The sequence below is a fragment of the Cupressus sempervirens genome, chromosome 4, assembly GCF_028749045.1.
Source record: "Cupressus sempervirens isolate cs-2001-9-10 chromosome 4, ASM2874904v1, whole genome shotgun sequence".
In the NCBI taxonomy this organism is placed as follows: Eukaryota; Viridiplantae; Streptophyta; class Pinopsida; order Cupressales; family Cupressaceae; genus Cupressus; species Cupressus sempervirens.
This window is the reverse complement of record NC_143121.1, coordinates 464,984,108-465,010,087: the sequence shown is the minus strand read 5'-3', so window position 1 is coordinate 465,010,087 and position 25,980 is coordinate 464,984,108. Positions and strand designations below refer to the sequence as shown.

Here is a 25,980-nt window from a genome sequence, read left to right as displayed (position 1 = left end):
GGAACCTTAAAACATGTCTCCTACACTGTCCTTATTTATATTATGTTAAGTGAGGATTCCCTTGCATTTAATAAATGCTTAACACAGTAACTATAAACTCGGATGCTATAAATAATCTCGAGTACTGGAAACTGAGCAAACTGGGCTTTAAATCGGTGAACTTTTCCCAAGAATAATCCATAATATTAAACTTCGATAAGAGGTTCGAGAACAATCAAACAATAAAGAAGGAATAAGTTTTATTATTGTCCAAAATTGACCATACTAAGCTCAGGGGACTTGAAAGTACAAATTCATTACTTTAGAAAAGCACTAAGGTATAAAAGGACCTAGGTTGCGAGAAATAAATTAGTTATATTTCATTGTCATTTTCTTGATACAAAAACCAAGTGAAAAAGTGCTTTAACTGGTCAACTATTTATGCTAAGAGTACCAGACTCCTTTCAACAAGCTTCCCCAAAGGAAATTCTTTAACCCTAGGATAAAGCTACATGGTATACATATAAATATTCATATCTCTATTTCATAAGTTCCATCAAGGAGATTCATTGTTGAAAAAAATTTACTTGCCACTAAACGTTTTTGGCCCAATTGAAAAAACGATTAGGACTTGGCAAAAAATTAGCATTTACTCGGTAATTTTATCGAACAGTTTATATAGATAAATATTCTTCAAAACACAACATATTACTAAGTTTGTTGGTTATATTACTAAATTTCCATCATAAATATATTAAAATTAGAGCTTTATACATAACTATGTTATCCGAGCTTTTGGGAAGTGGAGTTGGAAAAACAGGTTTCGAAGACTTTATTTTTTGCCGAAGCAAGGGATGCCTATATGTATGTGTGTGTGTTCTTGACTTGGTGGTCAGCACCTCTATGGGTACTTGTGACAGGCTTAATTGCATCCCATGGGCAGGGTTGAATCTGGCACTTGTATTGGGCATTGACAGTTCAAGCTTTTGGCACAGCTGAAAATGATTCCAACAATTGCTATTAGAGTCTTGGGTCAAGGGTTCGAGTCTCCCTCCAGTGGGTGTTGAAGACTCAATCGGTGTTGAGGGGGGATTGTTGACTTGCTCAGCACCTCCCTAGGGACTCGTGGCATGACTTAGCTACCTCACGTGGGTTGGGTTAAATCTTGCATTTGCCTTAGGCATTGACAGTTTGAGCTTTTGGCACAATGGAAAATGATTCCAACATAAATATAAATAGGTATAAATGTAAGCATGTGTGTGTGTAAATGTATATATGTGTGTGCATATATATTTTATACTAAAATAAAAGGAATTTAATATATTTAGGGAAATTTGAGATCTCATATATATTCATATGATATAACATAATAACATTTATAATCTAAAATCAATGCCTCTTTGCAAAGTTCACAAATCTTTCACACTTGATCATGCGTGGGCATCAACTTACAAAATGACCCAGTAGAAGTGAGGCAAACGACCCACTTATCCACTTTCTACATTGAAAAATGCAATATTAAACCTCTTGGACATATAACAACCGGAAACAACAATATTTGGTCCCTAAAAAATAAGATCACATCAATTAGCTCTCTAATGCACTTGCCATTCTAGTTCACTAATTATAACCTACTTGTTCACTAGGAAGGTATAAATTATCTTGGAATTTACGTAATTTTTCCTTCTCCTCGCATCTTGGTCATTTGTAGTAGAGAAAAAAAACTTGTTAAGTTCAGCATAAGTCGAGAAGGGAAATTTGAAGTCTTTTTGGGCATTGTTTCTTGACAAGTTTGGTTCGTGTGATGATGATCCATAGGAAGAATGAATGTAGGCGTTATATTGGAGATGGTTGATATCTCATCTCCATAGATTTTTCTATTTTTGTGTTAAACAAGGCAATGAATTTTTTTTATCCTTCAGATATGTGAATATTAATATTATAAAAAATGACAAGCTATGCGTCCCCGAGACAATAGGGAGATCACTTGGCCATCCCTAGTTGTCTAAAGGATGGTCAATGCTTTTTGGAACAAGAGTTGACCATTTCCAAGTTTCGAGGTTGGTTTCTGATTTGTTTGCATGACCGAGAATGGCTTGGAAATGTCTTCAACCATTCGCAATTCCTTGAAAACAGTTTTCATTTGCAATACTTGGGCAATTAGTGTGCAAACTAATTTTCAGGTAATACTAATACATACCAAAACACAAGTTCACCTCTTAATGAGTTAAAATGCCACTTCCACTAGTCATGTCATATGTACAGGATGACCAATTTAAAGAGATTTTGAGCCAATTGTACAATGATAACCTTAGTTACCACGTTTGCAACCTAGACTCTTGAATTGGTTTCAAGTGTGAACCCAATTTGGGCTTGCATAGGGGTCCTTGTTGGGTCCGAGCAAGCTCCTTGACCAGATCTGTGGCATAAACAAGCGTTAAAGATAGATTTTTTTTATTCATTTTTTCCTTTATAACCCTAAAAAAGACCCCATATGAAGCCTCCAAACACATTTCATTTCACGTTTTCTCTCTCATGTTTCTCTCTCTATCTTGCAAGTTTGTAGGATACATATATACATATATATATAGACACACACACGAACCCTTATGAAATATAATTGAAAAAAAAATCACAAACCCACATATTGGGTCCGCATATCTAAAACCATCCCCGAACCCGAACCGGTAACTTAGATGATAACATCTAGGCACGCTCAAAAATTATATGCCAATTACCCCTCACCCCATCATTGTAATTGAGTTTTTTAATTGAAAATGTCAAATTCAAATAACTAATGGGGATTTGGGACTGCAAACCCCAATGAGGAGTAGTGTCCCTCATGGGGGTCAAGGGGTGGTGCCCTTCATGGGGGTAAAGGGGTAACGCTCCCAACAGGATTGAGGGGTTGGCAATCCCAAATTAAGACCTTTGAAAAGTTTACTTGTGAGTCCCCATTTTTAGCAAGTTCTTGCAATTGGCTTGGTCAGTTCACCATTGCGACCCTCGTGAGCTTACGGTCCGATTTAAGGGTCTCATTTATGGGGTCATAGGTATTCTTGTAGCCTATGGTGTGTTTTGGCTCCATTTAAGGGACTTACTATTTAGGAAACTCGACGTTTGATTCCGATAAGCTCAGTTGGGTTAGAGGAGTTAAGTGATGCTCTTAGTTTCTATTTCGGGCTTCTAGTTTGGGCTCCAAGAATCTTGGAGCAAGCGTCTATTTATAGCAAAGTAACGAAACTCGGACCCAACTCAAACTCAGCAAGGGTAACTCGACTTGTGACCTGGCTCAAACTCACCTGTAACTTGGCAATGACTAGGCAAAGTGATAAAACCCTTGAAATTTAGAGATTTTTTAGGATTTAAATTTTCTCCGTGCACCCACTATTGAATAAAGCTTAAAGACACAATAACATCATGAAATAGAAGGTAATTTGATCACATACATAACATACATCGATTACGTTAGTACAAAAGCAAATTTTAGATTTTTTAAGAAAATTTTAAAAACCAAAATTAAAAATTAGACAAGTCCGATAAGTCAGCCGAGTCAGCTAGGCGAGTCAGCCAAGTCACCCAATTGAGTCAGCCGAGTCAGCTCATTGACCTGCCAAGTCAGGACACACTGACTCGAACGACTCACCCAACTCGCGACGAGTCTCATTACTATTATTTATAGTAAGTAACCCTATCAGGTTCATTCGTCTTTCATCGTCGAGATTGATGGAACTCTAAAACTTTGGCAAATTTTAGAGTCCCAAACACCATGTCAAGAAGATAATTTTTAGATCTAACCCACTACTTATATTCAAACAATATACTTCAAGATACTATAAGTCATGATGAGGAGAGTGCCACAGTTGATTATCTGGGACGATTGCAACACTTGATGCCTTATATATCACATGTAGTTGGGAGAGAATCTGAAGCAGCAATTTCTCATCGTGAGGTTGAAAGACAAAAATAGGCAGTGAAACATTGGACATTGATATGGCTTGCCATCAAGTTAATATGAACATAAGACATGGATCTGAAGTATGCAGGTAAAGAAAGCATATGAAGTCAGCATTCATCAAACATTGATAACAGTTATGATTTCAGAAGAGCACCATTTTTATTTTTTTTTGGTGGACCAAAGAGAGCCTACAGCATATGATGTTCTGATGTACTTTGAGGGGTGTTGGACGAAGGCAGCAGGATACTATGGTCTTGGAAAATTAAAACAATGGAGTGGAGATTCTTTTCTGAAGTTAGATCAATTTCCAAACATTATAAACATGAGCATAAGAATACCCCTCAACTATGTACAAGCATGAAGTTATTTGCGACCGAGGCTGAACCAGGAAGTCAGAATTTGAAATGATTGTTTTACTATACTACATATAGAGATGACAAAAAGCAATGCAGTGGCAATCGTATATATATGGCCACAGTCCTATGTGACTGCTTGTGTTATTTCATGCATAACAGGTGGGCTGAAGATGATGACCATAGGAGATATACAAAACAATCAGTCCAATAAAGTAACACAAACATCAAATGTTATTCTCAAGGTCTTTGACTATAAACAAAAAACTGAACAACTAGCATATCTGCAGAGGAAAATATACAAACATGAATTAAAAGGCAGTCCCATAAAAAATTATTATTGTAACTCTGCAAACTCTTGTCTGAATATCACCATATGTCTACACAGTACAGGGAATGAGGGAGGAATAATCGTCATAAAATAGAGACCTAAATACACTTCAGATTATTTGATGATTTTGATACACTAGGCATTGAAGGATGAGGAGATTTGCTCTTATTTCCCGCAGTTAGTAGAGTTGTCTAAGAAGTTGATATATATTAGGAAGGCTTATGTGGATGGCACTCTTTGAGAGCAGATGCAAGTGACAGGATAGACTATCAAAGATCTCTTTAGGGCAATCTTCAACGAAAAATATGTGTATAGCAACGATAACAAATATTGAAGGCCTCAATGGTATGAAGGCACAGAAAATATGATGAACACTATCAAAGGCGGCAACAACAGAGATATGGGAATCAATGCCACGAAAGGATGCAGATGTGAAAGTCCAGCCTTCAACGTATGATATCTCCAAATCTGATTCTTCAAGGGCACACGATGGAATTCTTCAAAAGCGACAGATGTGTTTGAAGATGTATGGTTCCGGATGATAAACATTGCGGCTTAAGTAATGAATACGTAGGTGCTGCGCCTAGAAAAAAGACAAATGGATTAGTTTTCAAGGCGCATTCTTCTCGTGTCCATGGAAAAATACTAAATGTTTTATGGAGTCAAAATCCACCTCTTGCGATTCAATCAAAGTTGCTGGCATGTGTGAAAAATTGCTACACGATACCTATAGAAGCCATATAACGTCTGAAACACAATTTCTTTGAACACTGCAATAAGGAACTGGTGTTCGTGAATATAAGGGCAAATCGTTTTGTGGAGGAGAAGATAAATATGGTGGAAATTGATCGCAGCCAGATATATCCCAATGCATATTTACACGACAAGAACCATGAGCGGCAGGATTAAGGAACAATTAATATTGATAAAATGCCAGAACTTTCACAGCTAACGCACAGGCGTATACTATTTGCGATTAATTTATATTATCAAACAAAGACAAGTCGACAATGAGGACACAGTGACAAAATAATTTGTGGAGTTTATGTTTGATAAAGAATAATTATCAAAGCTGTAGTTTATTCAAAGACATTATAAGCATAAAATATAATTAAAAGATTTTACTTTGAAAAGGTGTGATTTACTTTTAAGAAAGGAAATGACTTTTGTGTTTGAAAAGTCACGCTCCATTTCTTTAGGTATTATAGGATATAAATAATATGAGAAATAAGATGGAAGAGGAGGGATTCACATTGGAGAATTACATTCATATTAGAGAGGAGTATTTTATATTTATTGTATGGAGAGATAAAGGCAATATTATGATTTTGTAATAAAGTCTATTATTTTATTTTTTAAATAAAATAAAAATGTTCTTTGTTTATCATTAATGGCATGGAGATTTAAAACTGCAGACGAATCGTCCTTCATAATTATATTTTAAAATTTTGTATATGATTTTGTTATCAGATAAGTAGACATGGTCAGTTAGCATTTTAAATTTGATCATCGCAGGTGTTGTGAAATATTTAATTGTTTCCACAGCTGTGTCCAGTTTGTCTCAGTGGAGTTAAAATTCATTCTGGACTAATTTAAGATTGCATTATAATTGGTCTGTCGCATCTAGATTATCAAAATTGTTAGCAGTACAAGTGCATTGAACATTATGAAGTTGTATGTAAAAATTCTCTGAAGTTGACTCTATCGCCCGGATAAGCGAAGGCACTGGTCTTTCTATTTAAGTCAGAAAATCTATATTCCTCCTGCAAGCATCAAATTCATTATTTACAAAATTTATACAAAACATTCAATCATCAAGTATTCAGCATCCAGTTTTAGTTTCATTCTGATCGAGTTCAAGGACCTTGCCAGCCGAGGAACTCGTAAAGTTTAAATTCGCTATAGAAAACCCTTGAATTGGGTAGTTAGTGTTCAAGGTGAAGGTTTACCCGCCTGGGTATATAGCGGAGCCTGAAGTGCAGGGGAATCTAAGTGATTTCCGTTCGTTGACCAAAACTGATTGAGAAGTCCTACCGGAGAAGTGGCAAGCTCTTGGATTTCCAATCTGCGATTTTGGGAACCAACAGAGATCACTCTAGTGTTGTTAGATTTTGATTCTGATGCTTCTTTAGTTGTTTTCGCATTAGGGGCGAATTATTAATATTATTCATCTTAATATTCTATGGCTGGTATTTTTGTTGGTGTTGTTTGTTGGTCACCTCTATATCGTGGGCACAAGAAACAATGGCCTTGTGTGTCAGAATATTAGGTCACGGTGGAAAAGGTCATTTTTGGGAGCCAAAAGCAATTAATAAATTATATTATAATGGCACTTTATTATAGTTTTATGTTGTGGAGTTTATTTGGGAAACTTGTGTCATTTGAAGATTATAAATATGAGCCCATTTGATGAGAAAAGCATCCCATTATTTGATTATCTATTTTCCTTTGTTGTCTTTGTGACAATTCTGAGTTTGTGGTTTTGTGCCCTTGCTGAAATAAGGATTTGGAGCTGAGAAGTGTCTGGTAATTCACAGCTGAGGTATTGTGAATTAATTCTGAGAATTGTTAAAATGTGAGTTATAGATTTCCCTACTGTTTTTCCACTCTGGCTGGGAAGTCATTTAGTTGGTGACTATTTGGGAGTTACTGTGAATTTTAGCAAATTTGTAGTTTGCTGAGGATTCAATCATCTATTGCTGAAGACTTGTTATCAGTTCTGTGGGTTTGTTCTACCAAATTGGAGGCTGCCGTTGATGTGTAAGGCAGTATTTCACTTCTACAACAGGCTGCAACTATCCTGGAAGGCCTGCGATCAAGTTATTGAGGCCTGCGTATGACTGTTAGTGCGCTGTGATTAGCAATTGGAAGGAGTTGTACAGTTTCTGAAGTGTGTTTGCAGCATTACAAGTGTCGATATCATGAGAGGTTGCAGTTATGTTTTGTGAGTGTCCATCTGTTGTTAATTAAATCAGCTACAGAACTTATCAGGTTCTATTTACATTATTGTAATGGACATCATTGTTGGCAACAAATAAATTGCAATTAGTTGAATTTAATTGTGAAGCAAGTTAGTGTATAATAGAATTTCAATTTCATTCCAGAAGATCCATTTCCTGTTTGAATGCCAAAGGTTTCAAGAAAATTATAGAGAGCAACCATATTAACGCTACTCAGGTGAAGACTGTCATAAGTTCTATCTCAGTCATATCAAAGTTTGTTAGCGTTTGTGTTTGATGGAATGTCAAACAACTAATTGGGTGAAGAATTCAGTGTTTATCTAAACCATAACTGAGCAGGGTTATTACACCACCACCAATGAAAATAAATTATATAAACTGGGAAGAGTTTTTATTAAAAAACTCACAAATTTTGCATTTACTCAAGGGTTTTATTAAAAACACCAAGAGTTTTCAAAAACACGTTAGAGTCTTTGGGCTAGTAAATCCCCTGGCATTTTAATTTGGAAGTACTCGCAAGTCAAAAGAGTTTTTGGAGAGTCTTCAACTATGAGGCGAAAAATTTCTCAGCAAGCTCTTCCAAAGTTATAAACATACAAATAAATCCATAAGGAGAAGAATACTCAATTAAGTTAACGGCAACTCTTTCCTTTATTCACAAAAGGAGTCTAGAAATTTCAAATTCTTAGATTCGTGAACTCTCATTGTCCCTAAAAAACATTAGAATTTTGAAATTTGAATTTTCAATCATGTTTGGCATGTCTCTCAGATATTCTTAACTCCAGTCCCTAACTATATTCATATTTAAAGAGACATTCAAGCGTCTTAATTTCAATTACAGTCTTGTTATAAATTCTCAAAAACAATACAAATAAAGCATAAGAACAATACAAAACATTCATAAAAACAATACTAAACATCAACTCTGTGAATGGGAATGATGTGTTACCTCCCCAAAAGCCAATTGATCATCTTCAAAAAAATCACCAAAATCACCAAATTCTGCAAGAACAGTCTGAATCTCCATCCCTGTGCTTCTATCGTCGTCAGGCCAGTCCCAAGGGCTTCTAGTAGCTGCAGCAGTGGTGGATGATATACCCACAGGATTCAGTTCTGTAAGGGTGCCTCCTGATTTCAATGTACCAGTAACAGATTTTTCCCCTGCAAGTCCTGATACATCTGGTTCAGCACTATCTCCCTTCCGTGCACTTTTAGCTGTTACTGCTTCACTGATTAAGTCTGCCCCACTCGACCGTCCACGTTTTCCACCCTATATATCAGTACATCTAGTGAGCATTTCTTTTACATAATTCTATATATCACAAATTAATCACACTCATGTTCCACATTGATTTATCTTATAACAAGCAAAATAGTAAATTTCCATGTTTGAGCAGCCTGTTAAGTTCAGGCAAAAAAAGCTGAAATAGCTTAACTTTCAATCATAGAACCAAACATCAATTAAAAATGACCAATCTTCAGATTTACACAAATATGTATTAGTAAAAATTAAGATGACCAGTCTTCAGATGTACACAAATAAATATAAGTAGAATCAAGAAACACATCTCAAAAAAGTTAGCATGTCAAAACTGAAAAGTCACAAAAATAGAGTAATTTTACAAACACTTTAGGAGAAAATAAACAACAAAAGCCTGCAAATGTAACAGATTAATCAAATAACTGCAATATCATTCTTATGCGCATGCTCTAGTTTGGTTCTTACAAGATGCATCACCAGATTGAAATCATATTAATGCAAATAAAATGAGTTATTGCATTTTGTGTCAACTGCTTGGAAGTTTGAATACAATTACATGCATCTCCAATGCAGAAAGACACTACTGATAACAAAGCTATCTTAAAGGGTGCTCACGATTGTATACATCATAATAGATGCAATATTAGCAAATAAATTGAACAACTGAACAGGCATTGTATCTTTTGTGGGTTACTGCTAGTAAACAGAAATATACAGATGATCAGAGATCCTGGTGTACAAGATGAATATTTGTCCACTCTGTATGGCTGTTGAACTTTAAACTGACCCACTCTCAAACACCAGCTTCACAAACAGTAAAACTCCAGCCCTATTTTAGTAAATCAAGATAGACAAACCTAAATTTTGAAAGAAGAAAGCCCTAGTAGTCTGTATCGCTCCAGAACCTATATCATCTTCTGTTTAAATTGGCCTGGATATTAAGAAATGAATTATAATGTTTATTCTCTACTTTTAAGATAAAATGCAACCCAACCTTCTTTCTTGGAAATGGCTTAAAAAGACATATCCTATAATACCATGAATTCAAATATGAGTTTATGCAATCGTTACAAACAAATGTGCTCCAGATATTTGTAATGTTCCCTTTTTGGGACATTAAGAAATTAAGTACATATTCATCCAATATTAAGTTGAGTTATGAGAACATAATATAAATAATAATAATAAATGGGTCAATTTAATATATTAAAGTGGTCCAAAGTGACGAAGGGGGAATAAAACAAAAAGACAGAAGGCAGTCAGAGAGTCACCGTTTTGAGCATAAAAGAAAGGATGAGGAGTTCATTTTGGGCATGCTTGGATACTAATTTGGTTAGAGATTTCTCTTGGAGAAATTTGGGAAGCTTCAGCTTCTTTTCAGAATCCAAGGACGCAAACCCTCAGATTCTTCTTGGTGGATTGGACGTAGCTCCGATTCATCAGCTGTGGTGAATTCACAATGGAGTTCACAACTGCATTACAGATTCTTTCTTAGTTTTCCAATCTGACTATAATATTGTGTTTAAGATTGGATTTGTTGATGGTTATTGTATTGCTGATGTATAATGCAATAACGTATTTTGAGATATTTTAATGAACATTTACTGGTCCATTGCTGGTTATTTCTGCTGGTTTATTTGCCAAGATATATATTTATATTCTGGAAATTAATTTGAGATAAATTTGGAGATAATATCCTACTGGGATATTACAGTATTCTAAGCATATGTGTGATCTATATATTCTAACCAAGTGACTGTTTGGATGTGCATGTACTGTACAGAATAAAATAATTTATGCTTACATGCAAAAATTTAGAGCCATCCATATCCATTTGAACAGCTGAAGTCAAATGAGACTGTTTAGATGCAAGAGAATCAGCATCAGCCTCAAGCTCTCCTGAGACAATGCCTGGCTCAATATCACTCTCACTAGAGCTGGTAGTACTGCTAGTACTGCTGCTGCTGCTGGTGGTATTGCTATTAGTACTATTTTGCTGGTGCAACCCATTTGAACCAATCCATGAACTCTCAAAGGATTCCTTGCCATCATTAATACAAAAGATTGACCTGAAAACAATAAATCATAAATAGCTTAGGTTTCTCAAAAATGAGAAAATACTAGAACTAAACAGTAAGCCTGTGATATATTAACTGTTTCCCTTGATTGCATACGTAGAGTAAATTATTAGAGTGCATTTTCCGTGGTAATCTTCCACCATGTAATGTTACTTTTTTGAATAGGATTTAATAACAAACAATAAAAAGAAAAAAAGAAAAAAATTAAATTAAAATTAAAATTTAGTTAACTTAATGCAGGGTCAAAAGCACATGATAGAAAGACTTTTGTCTCCCTCAAACATGAGATATAGAAAGGGAGAAGAGATTTTCATTTGAAAGAGAAAGAGGAAGGAAGAAACAAGGACAATGAATTAATGGAAGAGAAAAAGGAAACAACGAGAAAATAAGGAAATGGGCCCTTCAAAAGGAAAATTACTAAATATTAAGAGTTGTGACTCTTTCAAATGGGTTTAATTATGAAAGGTTGTGACTCTTCAAAGGGAAGCAATGATGAAGAATTGTGAATCTTTCCAAGAGTGGTGATTATAAAAGGTTGTGACTCTCAAAGCACATAAATAATGAAAGGTTGTGACTCTTTCAGAGTGGTAATACCGTAAGTGTAAAAACTTGTGACTATTGAAAAGGGGAAGACATGGTGAAGAGGTGTGACTCTCCCCACATTGGAAGATATAAAGAGGAGAAGGTTTCATTTGAGGAGATCATCTGAGGGAGATCAATTTGGGGAGTAATATATCATCCTCTTTGGGGAGTAATGAAAAGTGATGATGCAACTCTTATGAGAGGTGATGAGCCTTTCACCAATAATTATGAAGGAGATTTCGTTCAAAGCATTGAAGGGAGATTAATCAATAATCATCCTCCTTCCATCAATCAATAATCCCTCAATAAATTAAGCAAACAATCATCAAATGGAGAAATCAAAAATAAATTTTCCTTCCCCAAACCTATGTCGCTAAAATTTGGCACAGGTGGTTCAGCTGTATATGAATATGTATTATATAATCTGCACACATATACAAGTTTAGGATTCGTACATAGTAAAGGTCCAGTGAAGTTTTTTATTGGCCAAAATCTATGATAATTCCCAGGTTATCCCAGGGCTTTGTTCGGCCCTGTGGGTTAAAACCAGCTAAATCTTAGATATACCTGATGTAACCCACAGGTGAGGGCAGAACCCTGAGGAGAACCTATCACATACCCTGACCAGGATCAATAACTGGTATGAATCTGTCCAGGTATGGCCTTGGTTCTAAGTGAACCTGGCATTACAGAGTTTGGTCCAAGTTATAAGTGATAGATGGTTAAATCATATCTATAAAGATCACGAGGATATTTAATTTTAAAACAATCATTCAAAATAAAAAAGCATAGTATGTTACCCAGATATTGACGAACTTGTGCATGACATGTCAGCTAATAGACTGTTCTCCAACCATGATGTGCCAGCCCAATCTCTTAACCAGCATCTGCATATCTGATTATTTAGAATGAGTATAACCAGAACTGCAATGACAAATGGAAAACCTAGTTCCCATACAAGAAATCACATACCTTCTGAGAAAAGTTCTAGCAAGTACAATGGGCATCATTGGAACAAGAACAGCCTCAACTGGGTATATAAATGTCCTTTCACCAAGTTGAACATTATCTTCACATGCTTGCTTCCTTTCATCCTCCATCGGCATATTACAAGATTGAATGTCTATGTCATCCTGCTTGGTGCCATTCTTGTTCATATTTGAAAGTACTTGTATTGACCTGCCAGCCCTCCCTGCGACGCAACCAAGACTGACCTCTGCATAGCAACTTTGTCCCCTTATCTTCTCATGTGAACATTGACTGAAATGGAAAGGCAGACTATTTACTGATAAATCATTTGATGCTTTCGTTTTGCTGCAGTAAATAGCCACAACAACCAGTAATCTATTAATTTTTAATCCAATTATGCACAAAATCTGAGAGAGCGAAACAATTAAGCCATAGTTGCAGGATGTCTTCAATTTAGAAATTTACAAGGTAATTCTATTTATATGCAAGATCTAAAAACTTCCCCATGGACAGAGTGTAACCCAAAGCTTCAAAGTTTCAAGAAAATTGCTTTCAATGATTTGCAGAAAAAGCTCCCATGCCATGCCCCACAACCAGTATATCAAAGGCAACGAACGTATACTATTAGTATACCTTTGATGAAGTCGCCTCACTAAATCACCAGGACAGCAACCTGTGAGCCTTCCCCGCATACCATGGGGAGCAACAAAAACTGTCCACAACACAAAACAAAAAGGTAAGAATGTACTGTGAAAGAACCAAAGCGCAAACAACAACACAATCAAAACCACAAAGAATAGACATTGTATACAATTTCTTTTTTTGAGAGAACAATAATGAATTTAATACATAAACAAACAATTTGGATGAGGTCCTATGCTACCCAAAATTTTGGGGAAGGGGATGGGAGGGGATAGCAGGACAGGTTTCTGGTATGGGGATACTTTTTGTCCATTTTTTATGGCTATCAAAAATTAAGGGAATTTTTTAAAATATAGAGATTTTATATATTCATCTAATAACATCAATAAAGCATTCACCAAATACATGTAGAGGCTTAATACATAGCATTGTGATTAGACTTCAAGAGGGATTTCACATGATAAAAGCTAAGTTACACGGGTACCCCTCCCCCCCCATCCGGACCTCGAACTGGTTCGAACCGGTTCGAGATTCGGGTCCGGTTCGACCATGGTTCGCCCAGGGTTCGATTTTCGAATCCTAGTTCGAACCATGGTTCGAACCCGGGCGGACCAGTCTGGAAAAATCGAACCAGGTTCGAACCCAGCCAAGAACCCGCCCACGGACGCGAAATTAAAGTTATTTATTTGCATTTTTTAATAATTTTTGGGGTCCACGTACCCTGAAAAGGTGTTATGAATTGGTTTTTTGCTCTCTCATAGTCATTTGTTGTTTCTAAATAGGTTGTTTTGCCTTGAAGGAGAGCACATAAGTTTTTGAGCAAGCATCCGGTTGTGCAAGGAGGAGTTTGAAGATTGACTTGTTGGTGTTCTTGAAGTGTTTGTGCATCATTTATACACATTTGCAAACTTGCAATGGCTGGAAAAGGACCAAGAGGTAAGATCTTATTCCATTTACTATTGTTTTGTTCTAGTTTTTCTATTTTTTTTTCATTTCTCTTTCAATCTTCATATGTTCTAAGTTCTTGAATCTTTTCCATTATTTCAAAATTCGTCATTTTCTTGCATATAGATTATGAACATATATCTAATTAGTAATTTATTGCCATAGGGAAAGGTTCGAAAGTAATGTCATCTACCTCTTCATCAATAGGCAACACCGAACAAAGAATGGAAACCAACTCTGATTCTCCTCTATGGAAGTATGTAGACATTATAAAACCCATTCCAGGAGGTGGTGCATTCCGTTGGAGATGTCGAGGATGTAATGTAGAAAGAAATAGTTCTTATTATCGTGTGGTAGGCCATCTATGTGGTTATACTGGAAGAGGAGTCAAGAAATGCCCTGGCAAAAATGGTGTCCCTATACCAAATCACACCGTGTTAAAATATATTGAAGAGCATGAGGCAGCAGAAGAGAGAGAAGGACACAGGGCAATAGAACTCGGTAGTAGTAGCAATAAAAGTAAAAAAGCTAAGGGAATGCAGCCCCCCTCAGATGTTATTGTACAAGACCATCCCTTCTTCAATACTACAATGGACACTGACACTGAATCTGTCCCCATTGTACACAAAAGAAAGGGGCCAATAGAAACTTCTTTTCAAAACAAGGCTCGGGATATTGCTGACATTAAGGTGGGAAGATGCCTCTATGCAAATGGGTTGTCTTTTAATGTTGTCCGCTCTCCGTTTTGGAAGGACATGTTGAGGGGTGCCAATGAAACTCCAAAAGGGTATTGTGGCCCCGGTTATGAGAAAGTGCGCACCACCTTGTTGGATGATGAGGTCCAACGGGTTGAAAATCAATTGAAGCCCATAAGGGACTCATGGGTTGAGACAGGGGTGACAATTGTTTCAGATGGCTGGAAGGATTCTAGGAACCGTCCCTTGATCAATGTCCTTGCGGTGTCCCCTAAAGGGACAATGTTTCTGAAAGCGGTGGATTGTGAGGGCAAAGTAAAAGATGGGCCATTTATTGCTGATATCTTAATTGAGGCCATTAAACAAGTGGGTGCAAGAAACGTTGTCCAAGTCATAATGGACAACGCAAAGAATTGTAGAGCAGCAGGTTTGTTGGTTGAATCACGATATCCACATATCTTTTGGACACCTTGTGCAGTCCATTCGCTCAATCTTATGCTACAAAAGATTGGGAACCAAATTGAGTGGATCAAAACAGTGTATGAAGAGGCTGAGGACATACAAATGTTTGTCACAAACCACCACATGACTCAATCTCTTTTCAGGAACTACTCAAAATTGGAGCTATTGAAGGTAAATGAACTTGAACTCAAATTAGTAATTTAATTTTTAATATTTGACAATTTCTGATTTTTCATATTTTACTTGTGCAATTGCCAATGTGTATACTTTTCTTAGTTTTCTAAAATATGTATCTAATAGTTGTTTTTTGCTCTAATTTATGTCACAGGTTGCTGAGACCCATTTTGCATCACATATAATCGTCTTAAGACGACTTGTGCAAGTGAAAGATGCACTTCAAGGAATGGTAATCAGCAACAATTGGGGTGTATGGAAGCAAAAGAACACTGAAAGGGCAAACAAAATAAAGGATAGGCTATTGGCTGACTCATGGTGGGAACGTGTGGAATATCTCCTTAAGATCACCGAGCCCATTATGAGCATGCTTAGGTACACTAACATGGATAGGCCTTGCCTTAGAGAGATCTATGATGGCATAGACTCAATGATTGAGAAGATCAGGCAAGTTATAAATGAGCAGGAGCAAGATCCGCAAGAGACCTTTTTCAAACAAGTGCAAAAAATTATTGATGAAAGATGGAACAAAATGACCACTCCATTACATTTGCTTGCCTATCCCTTGACCCCCAAATACTATAGCTCACAATATTGTGATCTACCAGGAAGGTTGCCACCATACAGAGATATGGAAGTGTCTAACGAGTACCAGGCAGCATTTAGAAGAATATTTCCTGATGATGATATAAGAGATGTAATCATGGATGAGTTCATAGCATTTGTCAATGCTACAGGTCTGAGTAATGATGCTCTTCGTCATCGGTTCAAGAAGCATGCTCATGGTTGGTGGTACCTCCATGGCCAAAAATTCCGAACATTGCAGCCCCTTGCAATCAAAGTTATATCACAAGTTTTTTTTTTTTTTTAAATTAGCTCACTTTATCTTCAAAAGAATTTTTTAATAAGATTGAATTAATTCCTTTTTAATTGCCTACCCTATGTTGTCTTTATAGGTTGCTAGTTCTTCTGCATCAGAAAGAAATTGGAGCACCTATTCTTTCATCCACTCGGTGAAGCGCAATAGGTTGCAATCAAAAAAAGCCGAGAACCTGGTATTTGTGCATAACAACTTGCGCCTTCTTTCACACAAGAGTCAAGAATACAAAGAAGGGGAGACAAAGAGGTGGGATGTAGATGCAGAGATTGCGGACTTGGATGCTTCCACTGCTGCGCTTACAATTGATGATTTTGATAACTTTGATGCCAATACCATTGTTGATTCTGCTGCTGATCCCATTGGCCTTGGTGCAAGTAATAGCATAGGCGAAGAAGGAGGAGATGAAGAAGAAGATGAAGAAGAAGAAGATGAATATGAAGAAGATGAAGATGAAGAATAAAGAACTTAGAACTAGAAATTCAGAATTTTAATAGATTTTCATTCTATTAGTTACTATTAAACATTGAATGTGAAACAATGACACTTAAACTTGATATTTTAAATGTTTTGAATATTTCATCTTTGATGTTGAAGTTGATTGAATTATGTTACTATATGATGGTATGCTCACCATGATACATTGATATGTTATTGTTTATGCTGTTTTAAAGTTTTAAATGTGTTTATGGTACTATGCTACATTCTAATTTTAACTCATGCTTCATAAAAATGTATATATATATATATATATATATATATATATATATATATATATATATATATATATATATATATATATATATATATATATATATATAATTTTTACATGTTTTTGTACTAACGAACCCAAACGAACCCAAACCCCTTTCCAAAATTTCGTCGAACCAGCGAACCAGTTCTCGAACCCGAACCCGGAACCGAACCACGAACCGGCAACTTAGGATAAAAGACAAACAAATCAAAAAAAAATGCTTTCATCATTCACGATCATACATATTATATAAAACTATAACAAAATGCCTAAAGGATCCAATTTTCAAATATAAGATGACAAAAACATAGAAAAAATATGAATATCTATAATCAGCAGATGCAACAGGTTGATCTGCATCAAAATAAGAGATCAAATCTAATTCACTTCAAATACTGCCATTATAAAGAGCTGCATCAGGCAATAGAACCACAAGCAATCCCTCCTATTTCTCTTCCTCATCATATTTGTATAGCGTCTTTAGGATCAACATCCCAACATAAGGCCGGAATTGACAATATTCCTCTGCCGGTCTAGAGGTATGGTTGTTCTTCTCAACTGATCAGTTGATCTCAGGGAGCACTGGGAGACACGTTATCAAAAATCTCCATAACACAATTATTAAACATGTTTAAACATAGGCATAAAGTTTTGCACAAAATTATAAAACAAATGTTGCAGAATATACAATTTGATTATGAGACTGAATTCACACCAAGATTGGAAACTGTGATTGCAGCAGGACATAAAAGTATTAAACTTATGTTCTTGGATTTAGTCTACTAAATTAACCTCTAAATATTTGAAGTAGACGAACCATCTATTCATCCCTCAAAGGACATTATGGCAGATGTCTAAGCCAGATTATAACTATGGCAAAATGAAAGGTAATAGAACCAATAAAGTAATGTAAATATGCAAGGAAAAAGGTAATATAAACGCAACAAACATGCGATGTAATTAGAGTTGCAAAATGAAAGGAGGTGGGACAAAAAGATGGTAACTAGGGGTGAACTCGAGGAGAATAGTAGAAAGTGATACCATAAAGGGGGAATCCTAACATATAGTGTATAGTTTGCAGACTCAGACTTGGAGAGTACTCGGCAAGTCCAAAATTTCAACTCAGCAAAAACTTGGCAACTTAGAAAGAACTAAAAATTAAAATCTCTCAAAGAAGCATGTTTGTTTTGTAAATTCAATTACAAAATGTATTAAATTAAGAATTGACATCTTGAAAGAGAAAATGCATGGTTTTGTAGCAAAAACAGCATGTAAAAAACACATTTTAACCAATGTTTTACCTGCATCAACATTTTTATCGATGGTTTTTTGTGTCTATTAAAATGCGAGAGTTAAACTTGCGAGTACTTGCCCAGCCAAAAAAAATAGAGTACTTGGCAATTCAAGGAGTACTTGGAGAGTTTGCAAACTATGATATTGTGTATATTGTTGATGGATCTTATGTTCTTGAATATCCAAGGCCTCCATCCTTTGCTACTGTTTTCTTAACCTAGAACCTAAAACAGAATAAACCAATTCTTGTTGTTTCAGATATGATAACAGGGAAGCGTATAAATAGAAGCCAAATCCCTAGAACTACGACAGTGTAGAGCTTGATTGGTTAAAAACATTGGGTTTTCATTGTGAAGACTCAACTTCAATTCCCCATAGGGACATCTACAGTGGAATTCTAAGTTATGACTCTTCCTTTGCCATAGTTGGCTTTTAATGTGAAGGTGGGTTCTAGATAAAACTGAATTAGAACCAGTGGTTCTTGGTCTTCCATAAGTAATTACCAGTAAGGAGCTTGTATTGGTCTCACGTTAATGCTTAAATAAGCAAGATATTTGTAACAATATGCAATTCAAATATTAACCTTGGAAACAAGTGTAACACCTAAAAAATGCAACTGTCATTCTCATTTAGCCAAAATCACGAGTCATTGCAAGTGAAACTGACTAGAACTAAGCTAAGGCAGGCAAAAATGCATCTCACCAAACACTGAGTAATGTTGGATAGGCAAAACCTAGGTAGAACCATGCATCCTCAAGGGTTAGATGAAACTGATGGTAATTTGATGCTATCAGGACATTTAGTGATTAATAAGAGGACAGCAAGTAGACTAAAAGTGGACAATAATGGTGCATTATAAGGAACAAAACAACCATCCCACAGAATCTAACTTTCACATTGACTCCAACATATTATAGTACTAATCTCCTTGCTTTGTCAATAAGGCTTGCACCATACATGGACATTTGGATGTCAATAAAGAGCACAAGAATGCAACCAAGCATGAATGGGTTTTCTGATTTTGTAAACTCCAATAGTCCACAAAATTTGGCTCAACATTATAAAAAGAATGATGCTGACTATTGGTGTTACCTCCATGGCCAAGCATTCCAACACCTATAGCCTCTTGCAATAAAAATTTAAAGACTACTAAGTTTTTAATCTAAAAGACAAATATTTTCAGGTTAAATTCCATTTATAATTTTATAACTCTCTAACTTTGCCTCAATATGCTGCCAATTCATCTTCATCTAGGCAGAATTCAAGACCATACACCGTCCACTCAATGATGCACAACTAATTGAAAAGAAAATGACTAGATCACTTCATGCATATTTGAACTTGAACCTTTTTTGTTCCAATCAAAATAACTACAAGAAAGGGCAAATGGAATTGTAGGAAATAAAGTAAAGCAAACTAACTTGGATGTTTCAGCTTGCCAACTTTATTCATATGTGAAAGAGTCAAATAGCAAGCAACATCAACTAAGTCAATAATACAACTATGATGATCTTTTTGAAGACTTGTATGACAATAATTTTTTATTTTTTATAATTGTAACATTGAATAATGATACAAAGATATTCAAGTTACACATTTCACATTGTTGAAGTTTTTTTTTTTATACTTTTTTGTTTTTTCTTCAATTAAGTAGAGCCAGCTGCATAGAATTGAAGGTCACCAAGGGGACCTTCTCCCTTGCAGCCTGCATTAATGCAAGTGGTTAAATCAAAAAGCACAAAAGCCCAATGAGGGCATAAAACGTATAAGCAAAAACGCCTAACAAGGGATTGAACCTTGATCACTACAACATTGCCAAATTCTGTGATATTCTAAACTCAATTCCTACTTTTAGAAAATACAAATATGTATATATTTATTATTTTAATTTTTTTTGGTACCATGGCCCCAACATCAAATCAATAAATCCACTATCCACGTACATAAACCCCATAATAAATGTGTTCCATGGCACAAGAATGAACAAAAGGATTTGACTACGAAAAGAAATTAGTATATAAACATAGATACAAGACAACACCTTCTCAAGAAACTTTGGAGGTACATTTAATACAATTTAACATTTAGTATTTAGTAATTTACTTGTTTAATAATTCAGTTTTACTTTTAATTTATATGCATATTTTTATTTGTTTTGCAACTTTGTGATTTTGCTTATGAAGGGATGATTTTCTCAAGCAAGATGTGCACCAATCCTCGGATAGAATTACAGCCATTTAAAAATATATTCTTAAGTTTATGGCTTATAAGTTATGCATTTTAATTTTTGATTTTGTAATTTAACCTTAACGTTGTACATCTAAATGAGACTTCTTCTTTTTTTCTTTTCCTTATTTCAAATAGATGGTGGCAAATGTTTGATCCCTTGACCTCAAATCATCAAAACATTGTCATTCATGTTTTGAGTCAATTAGGCAGCGATTCTAGATGTGAGTGCAATTGGTCCATGTTCGAGCACATCCACTCGAAGCGGTGTAATAGTTCTCTGTAGAGAGGTTGAATGATCTTGTCTTCCTTCATTACAACCTATCTTAGGACCAGACAAATTTTGGACACTGACTCCTCTCATATCGCTCTAAAGGAGATCGATTCAAAGCTTGAGTGGCTCACTGAGGCTACCAATCTAGTCCTCGCAAAGGACAATAAGTGAGTTTACCAGGTAGACAAAGAGGCTAAGACTATGGCTATGGAAAAGGAGGACGATAGAGCACGTTTCAACACACGCACATGCACTATTGTTGATCATGAGTCGATCTCACAGGCAAGGGCTATAACTTCTCTATCCTCCAAGACCTACCTTAAACGCCTTTGTAGAAGGCAAACAAGATACTCTAAGGCCGAGACCGGGGATGACACTCAAGCTACAGCCTGAGCATATGGACTTGTTTTTTGTTTACAGTGGTATTGTTTACACTTTACAGTTACACATACATGTTTCATGGGTTTCATAGATTTTAGTCTCAAATACATTTGACAACATTTATAATTCTATATGTCTATGTCATATGATTCTCTGTCTTCTATTTCCTTCAACTACAATTTAGTTCATTTACATTTTACGTACGTGATGGATTCATCATTTATGTACCTTGTTTATGTATGTGATAAAAAATTAGCTTCTAATTGATGATGTTATAGTGTCTTTAAGTTATATTCAATAAAGAGTACATGAAACAAGTTATACATTGTTTAAAATCTCTAAATTTCAAGGGTTTTCTTTCATTCTGACAAGTTGTCGAGGAGTCGGACCCGAGTCACAAGTCGAGTCAGCCTTGCCAAGTATGAATCAAGTCTGAGTCTCAGAACTATGGCTTAAATTGCTACTATAAATATATCTAAACTCAAATAAATTATTTGTCCTTCATATATTTGCATTTTGGAATCAAACATTGTAACTTACATATGTTTCATGGTTAGAAACCCAAACAATAACTTGGCATTTAAAACTCAAACAAAACCTTGCAAATAAACTCAAAACAGAAAAAAATATATCAGAAAAATCAGATGAGATCTTGCAGGCAATCTTCCAGGATTGCTGCTAGTAAACACACTTCCTTTATTAAAGATTTTGGTACCACACACAAAAATATAGTATATTGGCTATTATTGTTTGCATTTGTATCATGGATGTTGGGTATTTGTCATCTTTAAAACTTCTACATATAAAAAAACAATAATAAACAAAGCCAATATCTCACTCAAGTTTCATTTTAACCAATTTTATGTTCTTTTGAATACACTATAAAAAAAATCCAACAATGTATCAAACGAAAGACCAATTAGTTCTTTGAGAATGTAAAGTTTCTACAAATTCTATAGGTTCATATGTGAGATAATACCTTTAGAATTTGTTGATATTCTGATCTTCTTCTTCTTCTAAACGTAGAAGGTAATTTTCAGAATATTTAATGCTATTCTCAAACTTGTTTGTCTCTGCAATAACTCGTATAGGGCAGTATTGTTTTAAAGAGCAGACTTCAATGTATTGTGTGTTCTTAAACTACAATAACACCCACCTCTTATACCATGACCAAAGGGCATATCCCTCAAAGGGACATGACCAAAGGGCATGTCCCTCAAAGGGACATGACCCTCTCTAGGTTGGCCCATACTACACTTATAGAAATCAGCGTCCATGAAGGAGATAACACAAATCTTAACTAACATAACTATTAGTTACAGTTAGTGCATAACATGTTTATTTCCCAAGGATCGCCGCCCATCCTATTTGCAAAGTGTATAGTATATAATGCTTTCGAATGGTATGCAAGGGGAGAAGATTAATCTGCAGTCTACACTCTCAAACCAGTATGATATCACTATTATAAATTTAACACTCCCTCTTAACTTGATAATCATACTAAGAGATAACATATCTAGCATCATCAATTATGATGAATAAGCATAGATTGATACTCTATATCTATCTGAATCTTCTGAGCAAATGGTATCATGGAACACATGATATTGAGTCATATAACCATCTTGTGATATGACTTATCACTTATACTAGTGATGTCTGTATTGCATGTAATGCAATACACAAAGGATAAAATCTAAAGAATGATTAAATTCTTCATTTATCCAGATTGTGACTCAAAGGAACTCGCAATCCTATATCACAACTTGATCTTGAGTTAAGATCTACCAGAACACAAGATAAAGTTTGAAGAATAAATTCTTCCTTTATCCAAGTTGTGATTCATAGGCATAGAAATGCTTATGTCACAAATGATCTTGAACTCACCTATATCTCACAGTAGTTCTATACGGTTCAACACATTATCTGAGAGATCATCATCTCTCATAATGTCTTTTATACAAGTATTCATAACCTCAAAGATTGCGACTTCTAAAATAATGAATACAAATGGTAGAGCCCATAATAGTCAATAGCCTAACAATAAAATTATTTTACTAATAATTTAAAGAATACAACTGAATTACAATTCAACCATACCAAGTCTTTTCCTGAAGTAATCTATCTTCACTCTAGAGAGAGGTTTGCAAAGAATATCTATTGTCTGATCTGCAGTGCAAATGTATTCTAATTTTACAGTATTCCTGTCTACCATATCTCTTCCATAATGGTAAGGAATTTCAATATGCTTGGACCTTTCAAGGAAAAATGGATTCACCGAAAGCTTGATGGAACTCTGATTATCACAATGAATAATCGTACGATTCATGGCTTGACCAAATAATTCAACTAGTAACTTTTGAAGCCAAACTGCTTCCCGAGAGGCCATCGTTGTTGCAATGTATTCGACTTCTATGGAACTTTGTGCTACTGAAGATTGTTTTCTGCATATCCAATATATCATTGTTGATCCTAAACCGAGACATCCTTAAGTACTTTTTCTATCTTTAGAACTTCCACCCCAATCTGAGTCAATGAATCTATGTAAATCTAAGTCAACTTTCTCATATTTGAGCCCAAGATTAAGAGTGTCTTGTAAGTATCTCGTAATGTGTTTGATTGCAACTAGGTGGATCTCCTTTCACTCACACATAAACTGACTTAAGGCATTAACAGCATAGTAAATATCAAGTCTTGTATTTACCAAGTACATAAAGGACCCAATCGTCTGTCTATAGAGAGTAGAATCTATGGAAGGTGATTCTGTTGTTGCTTCTTTAAGTTTTTGCAGATTGGTCTCCATTGGAGAAGACACAGACTTGCAATTCCACATTCCAAATCTCTTCAAAATATCTAATGTATACTTCCCTTGATTAAGTATAATGCTGTCAAAATTTTGTCGTACTTCCAGTCCTAGGAATTAATGGAGTCCCAAGTCTTTCATCTCGAATTCTCTAATTAAATCTTTCTTGCATTGATCAATGAGATGATCATCACCTATTATTAGTAAATCATCAACATACAGTATCAGAATTACCATATCATCTTTATCCCTTGTATAATATAGATTTGGATTGACTTCATTTTTGGAGAATCCTAAGCTGATGAGATACTTATCAATTCTTTCATACCAAGCCCTTGGACTCTGTTTAAGCCCATAGAGAGCTTTCTTGAGCCTGCAAACAAAAACATTAGGATCATGAGTTTCAAATCCTTCAAGTTGCTCCAAATATACCTCTTCTGTAATCTTTCCATTCAGGAATGTTGTTTTTACATCCATCTGATCTACTTTCCATCCCTTCAATACTGCGATGGCTAGAACTACTCTTAAAAAGGTGTATCTGGCAACAGGAGCAAAAGTTTCTTCATAATCAATCCATTTCTCTGAGAGAATCCCCTAGCTACAAATTTGGTTTTATATTTTTCAATGCTACCGTCAACAACATGCTTTATTTTAAATATCCACTTGGAAGACACAACAAATTTTCCTTCAAGTCTTGGAACAATTTCTCAAACATCATTCTTCATAATAGATTAGTATTCTTCTATCATAGCTTCTTTCCAAGTTGTATTTTTAATGGCATCTAAAGTATTAATTGGTTCAGATTTAGACAAATCATTCGTGTTTGTTGTATAACAAGAAAAAAATTTAGGTCTTTTGCTTTCTCTAACTATTCCAAAGTCCCTTTTCTGATTTTTCATGATATTTCACGCCTCTAATCAGATCTTTAAAATCAAACAACTAATATCACAAAGATCCAAATTCCTCAAGAAACCCCAAATCGGGTATGCTGAAAATAGTGCTAAAAGCTTCACAACTTCACAAATTATTAATAAATCTGAAAATGAAAATTTTTACAGAACTTTCAGCAGCATAACAGCCTACAAATTGACATTTCCATATCCGTATAGCCTTTACACAATAGCTCGAAAATGTAGGACCAAAATTATGCTCATCGAGCTCCCGAAATAGCACAAAATATGCCCGGAAACACCACAAAAACACTAATAATCTATCTCAGAAGTTTAATCACGTCCCAATATATATATTCAGCTCTATTTTAACATTTAAAAGTCTGATATACAGCAGCAACCCACACTGATATGAAATACTCAACTGTAAACACCAAACTCATACAAAAACACACCCGGAAACTCACAAATCTGCACTGTTCAGCACAAAGGCAAACTCTGTATGAGCATGCACATGGAATGGCTTCAAACTCCCGTCCTTAGCCTTCCTGGAAACCTGCAAACTCCCGTTCTTGGGTCTCCCTGGAAACCTGCAAACTCCCGTTCTTGGGTCTCCTTCTCCACAGGTTTGGCAGCCTCTGAAGAATAACAAAAAATGAGCAAAAATCAAGTTCTAGAATCCCCCCCAAAATGCCTCCAAACCTCTTTAAAAAGGGCATAACTGTAAATCACGTCCAAGAGAGGTTAATGAAACATATTTTAATAATAATTATCATTTATTAGTCCAACGGTTTCCAAAGATTAACTCCCTTTTTCCGAAACTTCACTTTCTTGGGCCTGCCTGTCTTAGCAAAGATTATTATTTTTTATTTATTAGAAAAGGGGACATGACAAAAGTCTTGTGCTTCATCTATTGTTTTAATGGCCCAAAGTGGTCTTTTCTTTGAATTTTGAGTTTCTCCAAGATTAAGGTTTTGAATTTCGTCTTCAATTTCTTCCACGTTCTCCCTCTGAGACTCAGATTTAGTATTTCTTTCAAAACTAGGTAAAGGAGAGGGTTCTTCAAAACTTAGGACTCTTTTGAATGCCAAAT

The 25,980-nt window shown here is 35.4% G+C and overlaps 1 protein-coding gene across 3 annotated transcripts in view; it reads right to left on the bottom strand.

Annotated features, from left to right (window-relative positions):
• Nucleotides 1-25,980, bottom strand: part of GCT (RNA polymerase II transcription mediator) — a 178,404-nt gene that overhangs the window by 55,020 nt on the left and 97,404 nt on the right. For all 3 annotated transcript variants that reach the window (XM_089825525.1, XM_089825527.1, XM_089825526.1), the window contains exons 10-14: nucleotides 13,105-13,183; nucleotides 12,475-12,816; nucleotides 12,303-12,389; nucleotides 10,647-10,911; nucleotides 8,531-8,851 (exon numbers count right to left, since the gene is read on the bottom strand). In XM_089825525.1, coding sequence (XP_089681651.1) covers nucleotides 8,531-8,851; nucleotides 10,647-10,911; nucleotides 12,303-12,389; nucleotides 12,475-12,816; nucleotides 13,105-13,183 — 1,094 coding nt within the window. The remainder of the gene's footprint in view (nucleotides 1-8,530; nucleotides 8,852-10,646; nucleotides 10,912-12,302; nucleotides 12,390-12,474; nucleotides 12,817-13,104; nucleotides 13,184-25,980) is intronic.